General features: G+C 42.3%; 2 protein-coding genes across 2 annotated transcripts in view; one reads left to right on the forward strand and one right to left on the reverse strand.

Annotated features, from left to right (window-relative positions):
• Positions 1-411: 411 nt before the first annotated feature.
• On the reverse strand, positions 412-4,676 carry LOC128310839 (endoplasmic reticulum metallopeptidase 1-like). Its single transcript, XM_053047572.1, has 6 exons — positions 4,565-4,676; positions 4,280-4,340; positions 2,750-4,155; positions 1,939-2,675; positions 1,583-1,868; positions 412-1,501 (listed from the first exon to the last, which is right to left on the reverse strand). The coding sequence occupies exons 1-6, from the start codon at positions 4,571-4,573 to the stop codon at positions 1,334-1,336; spliced, it is 2,667 nt and encodes an 888-aa protein (XP_052903532.1). The 5' UTR covers positions 4,574-4,676; the 3' UTR covers positions 412-1,333.
• Positions 4,677-8,809: 4,133 nt separating this feature from the next.
• LOC128297419 (uncharacterized) overlaps positions 8,810-12,304 on the forward strand; it is a 29,011-nt gene continuing 25,516 nt past the window's right edge. The window contains exons 1-2 of the mRNA XM_053033053.1: positions 8,810-8,846; positions 9,851-11,468. Of these exons, the coding sequence (XP_052889013.1) occupies positions 11,451-11,468 (18 nt within the window). The 5' untranslated portion in view covers positions 8,810-8,846; positions 9,851-11,450. The remainder of the gene's footprint in view (positions 8,847-9,850; positions 11,469-12,304) is intronic.

Consider the following 12,304-nt stretch of genomic DNA (forward strand, 5'->3'; position numbering starts at 1 on the left):
TTGGCACGTGTTTATTGGAAGCTACTTCCAAGGCAGTAAATACAAATTGGGATTACGTTATGATGATGTTTAACGTTCGTACTATAGCAAAGATGTGTGTGAAAAGATGATCCCCCAAAATGCATATGATGGAATGGAAAGTACCTTGGTACGATAGTTCCAATGTTATTACGAAAAATGTAAGGTTGTTGCGAATAAAACATTAAGAATAAACTCCGAACTACAACGTATTCTACGATTCCTTAAAAAAATACTGACATTAATTAATTAGTTAATTGTTCAACGGGCAAGTACAAAATGACCAATGAATATTTTCGGTTGGCTGAGGCATAAACTTCGTTTCAGATGTAATTGTAAGCGTCAACCACGGGGTACACTCGTTATGTATTTAAAGCGTTTTGTTTATTGGTTCTATTGCTTTTATGAAAGAAACAATTCAATTAACGTTACCATTCGCAATCGCACCAACTAATCAACTGAAGGTAACTCGATAACTTGCATGCACGCGATTTTAAAGCTTTGTTGTTGTTGTTTTTTTTTGTTTTATCGCTCAAATTAACCAATCGTCGCATACCAAAAATTCCATCTAGCGTAAGCGTAAGGAAGAGATAAAATTCTCCATAAAACTGTTTGATGTTCTAACTCTCATTTGTGCTGTATTTAGAACTTCCTGCACAGCGTACACTGCTGCAGAAGGAACATTATGTACTATCATTTACTGAGCAGGGGTAAATGTTGTTTTTAAGATTCGTCCATACAATTCGCGAGTTTTATTATTGCTTAAACCCTTCACCTATGCTTGGATTCTGACTGGGTGTATAATTGTGAGAATCGAAACCCCCCTACCGTCAAATGGTAAGTCGAACGATAAACTAAGTCTTTTCCGCTTCTAATATCATCGATGTACGATAGATAGTTTTATATTACTAAGATCGAAAGTTCAGTAATAGAGAGCAACTGGTAACAGAAAACACACACTCACACACAGTGGAAGAAATATCTTTGGTATCAATAAAATGTTCAAGAAACCCACCACAGTCGTAGTACAATTGTAATGATTAATAATGAGAAACTGTAGAGTTACTTGCTGTGCAACAACTTTCTACAAGCGTGAGAATCGTCTAATATCTAATTATTGCTTTCGCCAAAACGAATTGGAGGGGGCGTTGTAGATTCGTAACAGTATTATAAGGCAATAGTATGTAGAAGTAGCTAGAATGTGTTCAAAGTGAGAAAGCTTTACGTTTTGCCGTAATATCATTTGGTAAGAGTGAAACGCGCAACGCGTGCAGGGCTCCAGCTAGCGCGGAGCAGAACAGAACAAGCGCTAATTCTAGTAGGTATAACTATTGACGGCAGCTACGGAGGGAACGACGTGTGCCCAGCTTGGTACACGCGCCAGAAGGCGATTGAACACAGGCGTGTGTTCCTTTTGGTACTCCCAATGTGTCGTTGTAACAAGTAGATCGACCAGCGGACCGTCGTATTTCTTCAGCTCGTGCTAAGGCGATAAATAGAATGGATATAATGCTTTGAACCGATGCTTAAACGATGGTATGTGCCCCGTAAAACAAACACTTACGCGTACATCTAACGTGATGTTCATTGGTTCACTCTCAACACCGGCCGTCAGCAGCACAAAATGTCCTCGCTGACCGTTAAATTCGATCGGAGCCGGTATTTCACTCAATAAGCTCCAGCGCTTTAAGGTTGTGCCCGCTTTCGGTCCAATTATAAGTGACGATTGAAAGCTTCCCTTCAGCACGAGATGCAACCGATGTTCGTGTTCGTTCAATTGTTCCTTTTCCCTGAGTGAAACGGTAACCGACTGTCGCACCACCGGTGCCGGTCCAGGCAGCCAATAGTTCCTAAAACATTAAGCGAGATGAATTTAGTCACAGTACACCAAACATGAAAATCCGCTTGAAATATTCTTACTCGAATAAAACCTGATGCCATATCGAGTAGAAAGGTATGGCGCAGAACAGTTCCTTCTCGCAGGCCGGTATCTCGCGCATCGGCGTCACCACGTCCGGCATCGCAATACCCTCGATCGTTTTTTTCGCATTGCGATCGAGTTCTTGCAGCAGGAAGCCCGAATCCGTGTACCGCTCGCCGCCATTATAATCGTAGAACTTACGCACCGTGTGTGTGATGTAGTGGCGCTGGACGGCCGGCACCTTGACGGCATCATCACGGTACGGGAAGCCAACGTGTGTGGACGATGCAAGCACCAGCGCAATCAGCGTTATGGCCACCAGCTCCCCAATAAGCTTATCGGTTTTTTTGAGCAAAAACAGCAACGGGGTCAGATAGCTGCAGCTAAACAGCGTAGTAAAGGTGGCCAGCGTGCCGATAATGACGTCCGGATTAATGGACGAACCGATACGACCAGTAATGGGGACGAACATATTCATCAGAATGTGGTAGAATTGAGTGCTCCAGGCGAGGGCAACAATTTGGAAGAACATATGCATGAGCAACCATTTGTGGACTGTGTTTTGTAGCCCAAGCATCGAAATCAGTGTGCTAGAGCAGAGCGAGCACAGGATCAGTACCATGAAGATGTACGCTAGCCGATAGCCGGTGAACGTTATGCCGAGCGTTATCATGCCCCAGAAGAGGTTCACACCATTTAGCCGCGCTTGTACTTTGAGTGCGAGACTCAGAGGTGTCTGGAAGCGATCGTAAGGATATATATTACATTTGGTACAGCGTAACAGGAATTGAACTATAACAAAATACTAACCGTTTTGCTACCAAACAAACGATCGCACAGCAAATGTACTATGCACTGGCACAGCAAAGCCGGACAACAGTAAACACCAAGGATAAGGTTGGTCGATGAGTACCACGACATGGACCGGCCAATCGTATCGAGCTGCAAACCGACGAAGAAGCAGAGCACACCGCTCGCTCCGGCGCCAAGAAACGTTGCCAGAAACCCGGTCATCGTCTCCGAACGGATCTGCTTCCCATGCGTACCGCTAGTGGAGCGAGCTAGCGAAAGGAATGGTATGATGATGGACAGCAGCACCACGGACAAATTGATCATCAGCCCTACATCGGCCGAGTAGGATACGAAGAATAGGCCAAGAAAATCGTAAAACACCATGTAACCTTGTGCGTACCGTTCCGTACTACCCAGCTCGTCCCCATTTGCAATTTCCTTTGTCAGCGCAAGAATATTATCACCCGTACGCTGGAGCACCGGCAACGGAATATAATCGATCGAATCGTACCGCGTATGGTAACGGTATCCGTTAGCTGTGTGAGCAAAATCCATCCCTGGAATGCGACCAACATCACGAAACACCCGAAAATCAGTATCCGAAGGTATGACACCAGACTGAAAGATTTCTTCCGCAGCCGCTTGTGCGTACGGGTAAGGAACGGCCTTCGCGTACGCTTCTATCAGCCACGGATGTTTCGGGCCGCTTTGAAATAACATTTCTTTGCCGCCGGAACCGGCCGACTCCAGATTGATAAACGCCCGTACATCCCCAGCCCACGGATGCTTCGTGATGAAGCCGTGCGACGCCTGCAGCGGTGTTTCCTCAGCCCCATTAAACAGAAAGATGATCGAATACCGGTTCACCTCCGATTGGCGGGATAGTACGCGCAAAATTTCCAACATCACCGCACAACTGCCAGAATCATCGCTTGCACCCGGTGATCCGGCCACCGAGTCGAAGTGACAGTTCAGTAGCAGTGCATACCGATTGGAGGTTTCGCTCCGGCCTACCAGCTTTACAACGACGTTCTGCACGTTACGGTACACGTTGGCGGCCGATTTGTTCATGTACACACCGACGTACCCACCCGATACGATCTGATTTTGCACGATCAGCTGCTGGTTGCGGTTTTTTAGCTGGTCGATGTAGGATATTTCGCGATTGAGAAAATCGACCGCTAGCACCTCGTTCGTGTACGTGCCGGTAGGTTTCGGTCCGAAATCGTTCAAAATCTTCAGATCCTTCCAGGCGCGTTCGGCTATGAAGGCGTTCGGGAAATGGGTGAGGTGCGCATTCCGAAGTCCATCCGGGAGGTGTGAATTGGTGTAGTTAGTGATGTTGCCGATGAAGAGGACAATAAATATACCACCAATTCCCCACCATGACGATATGCTATGGACGCTTTTCACCTTCGAATAATCTGGCGCACGAAAGAAATGAAGAGTAATCAGTCGAAAGTTGTGTTACTTAATAGATATTCTCTTCTCCATATTTTTCTGCTTTCGTTTCCCAAGGAGAATAAACTGTTTTCCTCCGTAACATACCTATGTCCGGATCTAGCACCTTCACTTTCGGGTGCTTCTGTTTCGACGATTGACCGGATGGCTAATGGGGGTTGGTAAACAGCAGCGCGAACCCCATGGGAAGCATGAAAGCAAAACGTTAATAAATAAAAAATGAACTTTCCAACCAGAAACATGCATGCATGAAAACTTTATCGATATCCTGGCAACCGGCACTTCGGCTAGCGCGCACCACCCGCTGGAATATTTATGTAACCCCTCCACATTTAAACCCTGAACTCCGAACGCACATGTGTGGTTGCTTACCTGAAACATTGCCTCAATTTATTGATTGATTTCCGTCGGCTATGGCACTGGCTGTTTCATTTATCGTTCGTCGACCAAAAACCGAGAACCAAGTTTTGTTGCAGATTTGACGCTAAATATTGCTTCACTTTTATAACCGGCTACAGCACTTGTCCACCGCAATTTATATAAAAAATGCCCTTTGCCTATTAGGGTCTCCGCAGTATCGATTGAGGTCACTAACCGGCTAAACTCATCATGGGTCACTGATGTGTTGTAGAACGAAAACAACACCGCGTAACAAAATACTGCTTCAATTGCACTTGTTTATCTATTACTAATCATCCGCTGTGTATTTCAATAGATTCGCACAGATAATAGTGTCCATTTTACTGCCTATATCCCGCAACAAAAGCTACTCCGTTGCAGCTGTACGGTGCCACGAAATAGAACATCAAAATTTGGGCAGTAATGCGATTGCTTCGAATGCACTGATGGAGTTGGGCGGTGTTGTTATCAGCGTATTTACGTTGTTGCCACTACCGTTATTGTGCTACCAGTACAGCCATGCGGTAAAGGGGCCGTTTTTCACCTGTCGACATGCCGAAACATCCGGACAACCCGAAATTAGCAACCAGATTGCACCGTGAAGAAGAATGTTTTTGCGTCAAAAGTCTTCTATTGCGGTAAATAAACAAACGTACACAAGAACATTTTGACAGCCAGCGAACAGTGGAACTGCCTCGTACCAAACGCATGCTTATTTTATGTCTATAACTTTTTTATATCTGTCGCAAGAAAAAGATAACAAAATTCAAATTTTCTCGCTAAGAAATGCTTTCAACAATAGAGTTGTAACAATAAATTAGCTATGAGAAAATTCAACTGCTCTACGATACCGCGTAATTCAAACGCCACCTGTATTTGAAGTGACGGTTTGTGATTACTCAATTTCATCTTAAATCAAAATTACCTTATTTTCTCGTGATTTGGTGCCCTTGTTTGCCTATTTTCTGCGTTTCTCATGCAAGTCTCTTATTCTCAACGATAAAACTTTCTGTACATCTTATTAATCACATCGGAATACGGGTATCCATCCAATGCAATGGGTGGACAGACGACAATACTATTTTTGATGATGATGATGATGATAGAGTGCCTAGAGTGTTTTCATGATTTATATGACGAATAAAGTTATTTTCTTACTGAATTTTTGGTTTGTTTTATTACGAAGAACATTTATTTAACACTGCACAGAATTAGTACAAATAGTTACAATAAAAGAGAAAATTTCACTAAAAGATTTGTTAATGAGTATCCAGCTTTTTTAAACTAAAAGCTTATTATTGTTGTATAAGCATTAAGCGTTTAGTTAAGTGCACATCAAATCCTTATGTTTCGGTATCATAATGAAAAAAACTATACTACGTTAAGTTCACACAAATCTGAAGACATTTTCACAAGAACAACCTTCCTGGTGTAGCACGCTCACAGTTCTAAACATACGGAGGACTGTTGGAAAGAAAACTACATCGTTAGCGATCGAAATCGGGGCGCTTAATGAGCATAACAGACGGTGAGACATGTGGTTACAAACAGACCTTCGTCAGAAGTGGTTGCTCGTCGATCAGCTGGAATTGTGACCGAGGCTGCTGGTTATGAACTTTTGCACCGTACAATCAAGCACGATTTTTTTTTTCCCATAATTAATTTCACAATCTTTTCAAACAGGTTTTCAAAACATTGTCTAAACTCTTTCTTTACAAAAAAACAACAGGAGCAAATAAAACGATACACAAAGAGCACGTGCTAGATAAGATAAAAAACAAAAGGTCGCCACGTGGTTGACGATGCGAGATGTTCTGTCTCGAAATAAAGCAAAACTTACTCTCGATACGCATCTCACTTTCGTGAGAGTTTTACATTCTCATATCGAAAAAATAGTACCACAATCTCGCTGGAAATGTTTTGAAGAGAGTAAAAAAAACATTGCGGTCAAGACTTTTGCTATTGGGCCTCCCACTTGCTGGAGCGAAAAGGGTATCCTTTCCGTATGACTTCACACGCCACAGTGCGCGAGAGTCTCTCCGCTTGCATGCGCGTGTGTGCTGGTCGTGTTAGTGCACGAAAGCACACAAAAGAAAGAACGAACGCGGCAGAGGTGGGATGTGAGTCAAACGGCACACACTAGTCAGCTGTGGGGTGATGCGGTTATAGCTTTCTGATAATTCGTTGCTGGCGTGTGTATGCGCCGGCTTTTTCGTAGCATGTATTTTACCGGTTGGCCGATGTGTGAGTGAAATGTGTGATGAACAGAAATGGAAGATAGAGCCATATTTTGATTCGCAAGGATGGTTATACGGTTTAAAATCAGTAATCAGTAAGTCACTCTCGCTCTCTCGTATTTTTTGTTCTGCACATTGACCCCGAGCACGTAAAACATATGATTTCTGGAACATTAACAAACGATTTAGTTCGTAAATTCTTCTTTTAAGATATCCTGTTCCATCATTTGACGAGAAATTACCATCATTTTTTTAAATAGCAAAGGGTATTTGTTTCTGAAATAATGTATCCACGTTAAAAAAAATGCCAATTAATGACCAATTAATCCAATTAGTTACTAATTGTATCCACCTCAATTGATTTTGACCAAATTCCCATCATCTTATTCCACTGTGCATCACTCCAACCCGGCACGTTCTGGGTGTGCGTTCACTGGATGGATGCGGATATATCACAGCGTGCATGGGCACGCTATCGTAGTGTGCGGTGGCGATGGCGTAGTGTGCTGCTACATGTGGTGTAACTGTATTGTACAGCAGCAGCAGCCTGATCAAACTCGTCGTTAGTTCGTCCTCCCGCAGTGAAATAGTCGTGCAGATTGTTTCAGTACCTCCGGAAGGTAACATCGCAAACGTTGACGAGCGCTGAATATCGTGTGACTTCCGGTTAAAGTGCCTACTATTCATGTATGATAGTGCTATTATTTTTCATTGTGTGTATCTCTGTTCACTACCACTTCCGGATGGATGATCCTCCGAAATTCGCGTTTGTGTCACTGCAGATCGTGAAGGTTGGGAACAATTCGTCGCATTAACAATAGGAACGTGACGGTTTTGTAGTGAAACACCTACCGGATGCAGTGTTCGCTCTTGTGTAGGTAGAAAGTGAAGAAGATAGTGTGTGATGTGTGATAACTTTGCATTAGAATGTATGCTTAGTGAGGTTTACCACTAAAGCTTGGAACGCCCTTTCACTTGGTGAATAATGTCCAATATCTGCTTTGATTCGAAGCAAGATTTTTTAGTTGCCATTCTGTACTAACTAAGCAAGGGATTGCGTTGAGAAAATGTGAATGCGTTGTTCTGCTATTCATCCTTGTTATATGATTATGCTCGCTAATGCTGGAAATGCTAAAGCGTACACAAGTCAACTGATGAATAATATTCCCAATTTGTCCCCCCTGAGGTGATTGTGCTGAGTGAAAGAGGCCTACCTACATTATGCCCATTTGAGGACTTTCTTCCTATTCTTCACAGGGTGTGGTGCATCCAGGATAATACTCTTATCGGTGTGTTGTGTCGGCATCCCGGCATGTGCAGTGTGTGTTCGGGTTTTCGTTGCGAATCCTTCCTACCGGTGTGCATCAGCATCATCGAAGTTCGTTCCCTCATACTCCAGCATACATCGTTCCTTCTTCTCTCTTGTTGGTAATATTGCGGCAAAGTGAAGGACCTTTTCATCCGATTTTATTTTCCACCAAATGCCTGTTGAAATTGTATCCCCAGGCTCTGTAAAGCAAAGCTCTATATGCTGCCATTTTACGTAGCAAAGGGATACGACTAACGTCCTATATGTTGGTGCGTTTTCTAACCTTATAAAATATATTTATGTAAAAGGTTTGAACTGAACTATTCTCGAAGATCTAGAATTTCCTCGACCTTCCGAGAATAAATCTACTGTCCGAGAAAAGCATGGATGGAGTAAAATGTGTGGCGCGTTTAATACAACACCCATACGATCACAGTGATCAACGAAGGCGGCCTGAAGCTAACATCGAACTGAAGCAAACGCATACTTATACGAATTAGCTAGAAAAGTAGGCTTTGTATGCGGTTCGATCGGAACGCGCCCGTACATAGTTTCCTTTTGTTTCGTTCGGGTTGGTGTGTTAGTGATCGTTGGAAAATGGTAGTCCCGTTATCCCCGTCGTCACCGGCAACTGGTTGGACGTTGGACTCCGCCAGTCGAACTATCTGTCTCGTTGTAGCTGCATGGTACTGTCGTCGTTCGAAAAGTTGTAAGATTACTGTAATTCTATTGCTTTGTTAGTGTTTTCTATAATTCTAACAGTTGGAAAATGAGTTCATCTCATAAATGTTCTACCGAAAATTTGTTTTCTGGCACGATCAAGCTCTTATGGCTTGTGGGACGAAGTTCTGATCGTCTCGCTGTGGTTCCTTTTTTTGATCGTCCTCCATTTTGTTTGTAATCTAGAACAAATAGGCGCGCGTGTGTGATAAATATCATCGTTAAAGTGCTTAATTAATGTTATAATTTTTGGATGTGCGTTGGGTGCTTTGCAGTAGCAAAAAATATTGAATAATAATCGTAATAATTGCTCCTTTTTCCACTTTTAATATAATGGCAGTTCATGTTTGGTTTTCCATTGGTTTTTATTTTAAGTACTCATGATTTGTATGAAGTAAAATTCGTATTCCTACAAGTAATTGAATATTTATTGGCGAATGTAAAAAAAGTTAGCTAAGCCTATATATCTCCCCGTTAACACGTTTGCACAGCTGAAACCATTTTGTCTCATGCAGATTCTCTCTCTCTCTCAAAGTTTTTTTTGGTTCTCGTTTTAACAAACCGGCATTTGTGCTGCTGCTCCTGTGTTCTGCACACGCAAACTCGGTGAGTTGGTGGGGAAAGCACATCCTTGCTGTGTGTGATTTCGGTGTAGTATTTATCGAATCGCACCGAGTCCGAAAGGCAATCCTTATTGCCGTGCTGTGCGTCGCCTGCTTCGGTTCGTTGGTGATGATGGTAAAGTTTCGGTAGAAAATTGTCTGTGGTTAGGCTTCATTCGAAGGACAACAGCACTCGCGCGGCACACAAATTAGGTACATACTTCTGCATGTGCACACAGTTTATTCAACGTAATATTTTTTATTTTTTAAATGGGCTTAACATATTATTTAATGATTTGTTTGTGTTAAATTTTACCTCGTTGGGTTTTGTGTACTAGTTTTTTGTCCTTATAAATGTTTTCTTTATTTTATTTTCATGTCATCAACAAAGATACATCATTAGCCGGTAGTTCCTGAATCGTGGATGCATTATCGTTTCGTGTTTCAGCCTTCCTATTCTCGGTGCGTGCCAAAAATTGTCGGTTAATCCGTTGAATTCAGCGTATGCCGCTTACGGAAGAGGCGATTCGGTGTGTACACCACGACCCATGATACACCAGAATATGCTGTGCTAGCTGGAAAGTGCTACGTGATATTAGCGCCAAATAGAGGAGGTTTCATCCCAGCAACGATTGAAAATAAGTTGAAGTAGGCTGCGAAGAAAAAAAATATTACAAAAGTGTGAAAAAAGGACACAATCGACAAAAAGCAATATCGCGAATGTTCAATGCGTTTGCTGTGTTAGCAGCCGTGAATCCGAATGCGCGGGATAGGACGATAGAAGAGACGACGGTCACACGAACTATGAATACTTAATTCCTGGTACGCCCCATTTGTCGTACTCACCAGCCTCTGCCGATTGTGTGTAACGGACAGTAATACCAGAGTCAGTAGCCAGTTTTAAAAGTAATTTTTCTCATCTCTTTTGGTAGCCATACGTATTGATTGAAAGATGTACACTTCTTGTCTTGTGCGTTTATCGTTTTTTTTCATAAGTGCATGTTTTTTTTTTATTATCTCTTCTGTTCCGTAAGTGGACATTACGTGAGTGCGTACTTTTTTGAGCCAGTGGTGTTTGTTTTTATGTGTTTGCGAAAAAGAAGCAAATATTAGTGAAACTTATGATACGAAAGATCTATTCGTAGCGAAGAACTGTACGAGATACATGATTAGCATCTGTTGTCATCATGTACTTCTGAATTGTGCGATTTTCCGTATTTCAAACGTAAGCTGGTAAACGTTAATTTATTTATTTATTTTGTTTTGAACGTACAATTGCGCCACGTTACAAAAGTAAGATTCGTATAAAAAGGTATACCGGCAATCACAAACTGCTTCCGTAAAGCTTGACGAGCTTTTTTTAAGCTTGGCCCGCTCGATAGAAAGATCCCCTTGGTTGTCATCATCATCTGGTTTCCGGCTGCTGCTGCCTGTGCTAACAACGGGAGAGTGGGGGAGTATTTCGCAACGAAAAATACTACCAAATTTGCTGTGCAAAGGGCAAACCCGAAAAACGAACGCTAGGTTATTTCTTTCCGCGAGTGTCAGAGAAAGGAACGCACGCTTCATTACGACCCCATAGGCGTTTTGTTCTTTCGACCGCATTGTTCGTATGAGTGTGTGTGATTGGCGATAGGCAGCGGTCATGACTTATACCACTACTACCACGCCCAAGCACTACTAAAATCGACTACATCCAACGGATCTGTTCAACACCACACCGGGTTTTGTGTGCAGAGTATACAGACGACGACGCCGCATGCTCTTGGTGTGCTATCTACGGAAAAAACGGAATATTCATCTCCCCTGCATGCATTGATTCTATCGTTTTCACTCTCGTGTGCGAGCAAAAGTTTCTATCGAACACACAGAAGCACAAAGCAGCGCACATCGCAGCTTCATTGAAGGGACCAAAAGCGACAAACCGAACAGAAAAAGCAAGGACCGATTCCGATTTCTCTCCCGAGAGTGTGCAACAAACCGACGAAGGGATGCCTTCCCTGCAACAGGTGAGTGTTTACTCATGCTCTTCCCCGAGTCTCGGATTATCCGTTTCCGGAAATGGCATTAGATCGTAACGCCGGTATGTTTTCCACAGTAATACTGTGGTTTGATTTTGTTTTTTTTTTTAGCTAACCTCGTGTATCCGCCCTGAAGTGTCCTTACATGTTTACCTTCGTCCTGCGTATATTTCATAAAACCCTAGTTGGTGTTTTAGTTTGATGTTAAGTTTCAGGTAATAAACAATTTGTGGGGTCTCAACACGTCCGATTGAATGTCAAAACATATTCCAATGTCCTGAAATCCTCCAGATCCTCTGGTATCTGAATATATGTAAGCCTTGAATCAAAAAATTAGTTTAATAATCCATTTAATGACACACATGACGCAGTAACATTGTTTACTGCCAAGAAGAGGCTGCCATTAAAAACATTTTACATGAAAGTTGAAAAAAATGTTTCTAGTTTGAGGATTGTTGTTGATTGATTTGTTGATTGTTGATTGATTTTTTCGCCTTATAATGCCTCTAACTAAAAAGAAAGAGAGCTTTTTAGTTTGTAGATAATTTTCTTGACGATGCACACATTGCACGATTGTTATACTAAGTTGCAAATTCATCATTTCTGAAATATTAGAACGCATGTCAATCATAAATGCGATGTGATTAATGCGTTTTTTCTTGGTCCGGTCATAATGTGTTACACCAGGAGGGAGGAAACATATGGTTTGAAATGAATTGGTTTGATGAAATCAAACTTTGTTTACGCTCCATTGATAAGGAATTGTTTAATGCAGAGTTAAATGGTTTTGAGGAGAACAGATGGGTGGGGTATTATTGGTAATT

Source organism: Anopheles moucheti, chromosome 2 (assembly GCF_943734755.1).
Source record: "Anopheles moucheti chromosome 2, idAnoMoucSN_F20_07, whole genome shotgun sequence".
In the NCBI taxonomy this organism is placed as follows: Eukaryota; Metazoa; Arthropoda; class Insecta; order Diptera; family Culicidae; genus Anopheles; species Anopheles moucheti.

Bases quoted from the DNA above. Each gene is read 5' to 3' on its own strand.
- LOC128310839 (XM_053047572.1), bottom strand. The intron at 4,156-4,279 runs GTATGTTACGGA...TTCGTGCGCCAG, and splicing joins GGTGCTAGATCCGGACATAG to ATTATTCGAAGGTGAAAAGC. The intron at 1,502-1,582 runs GTAAGTGTTTGT...TTATCGCCTTAG, and splicing joins ACATCACGTTAGATGTACGC to CACGAGCTGAAGAAATACGA.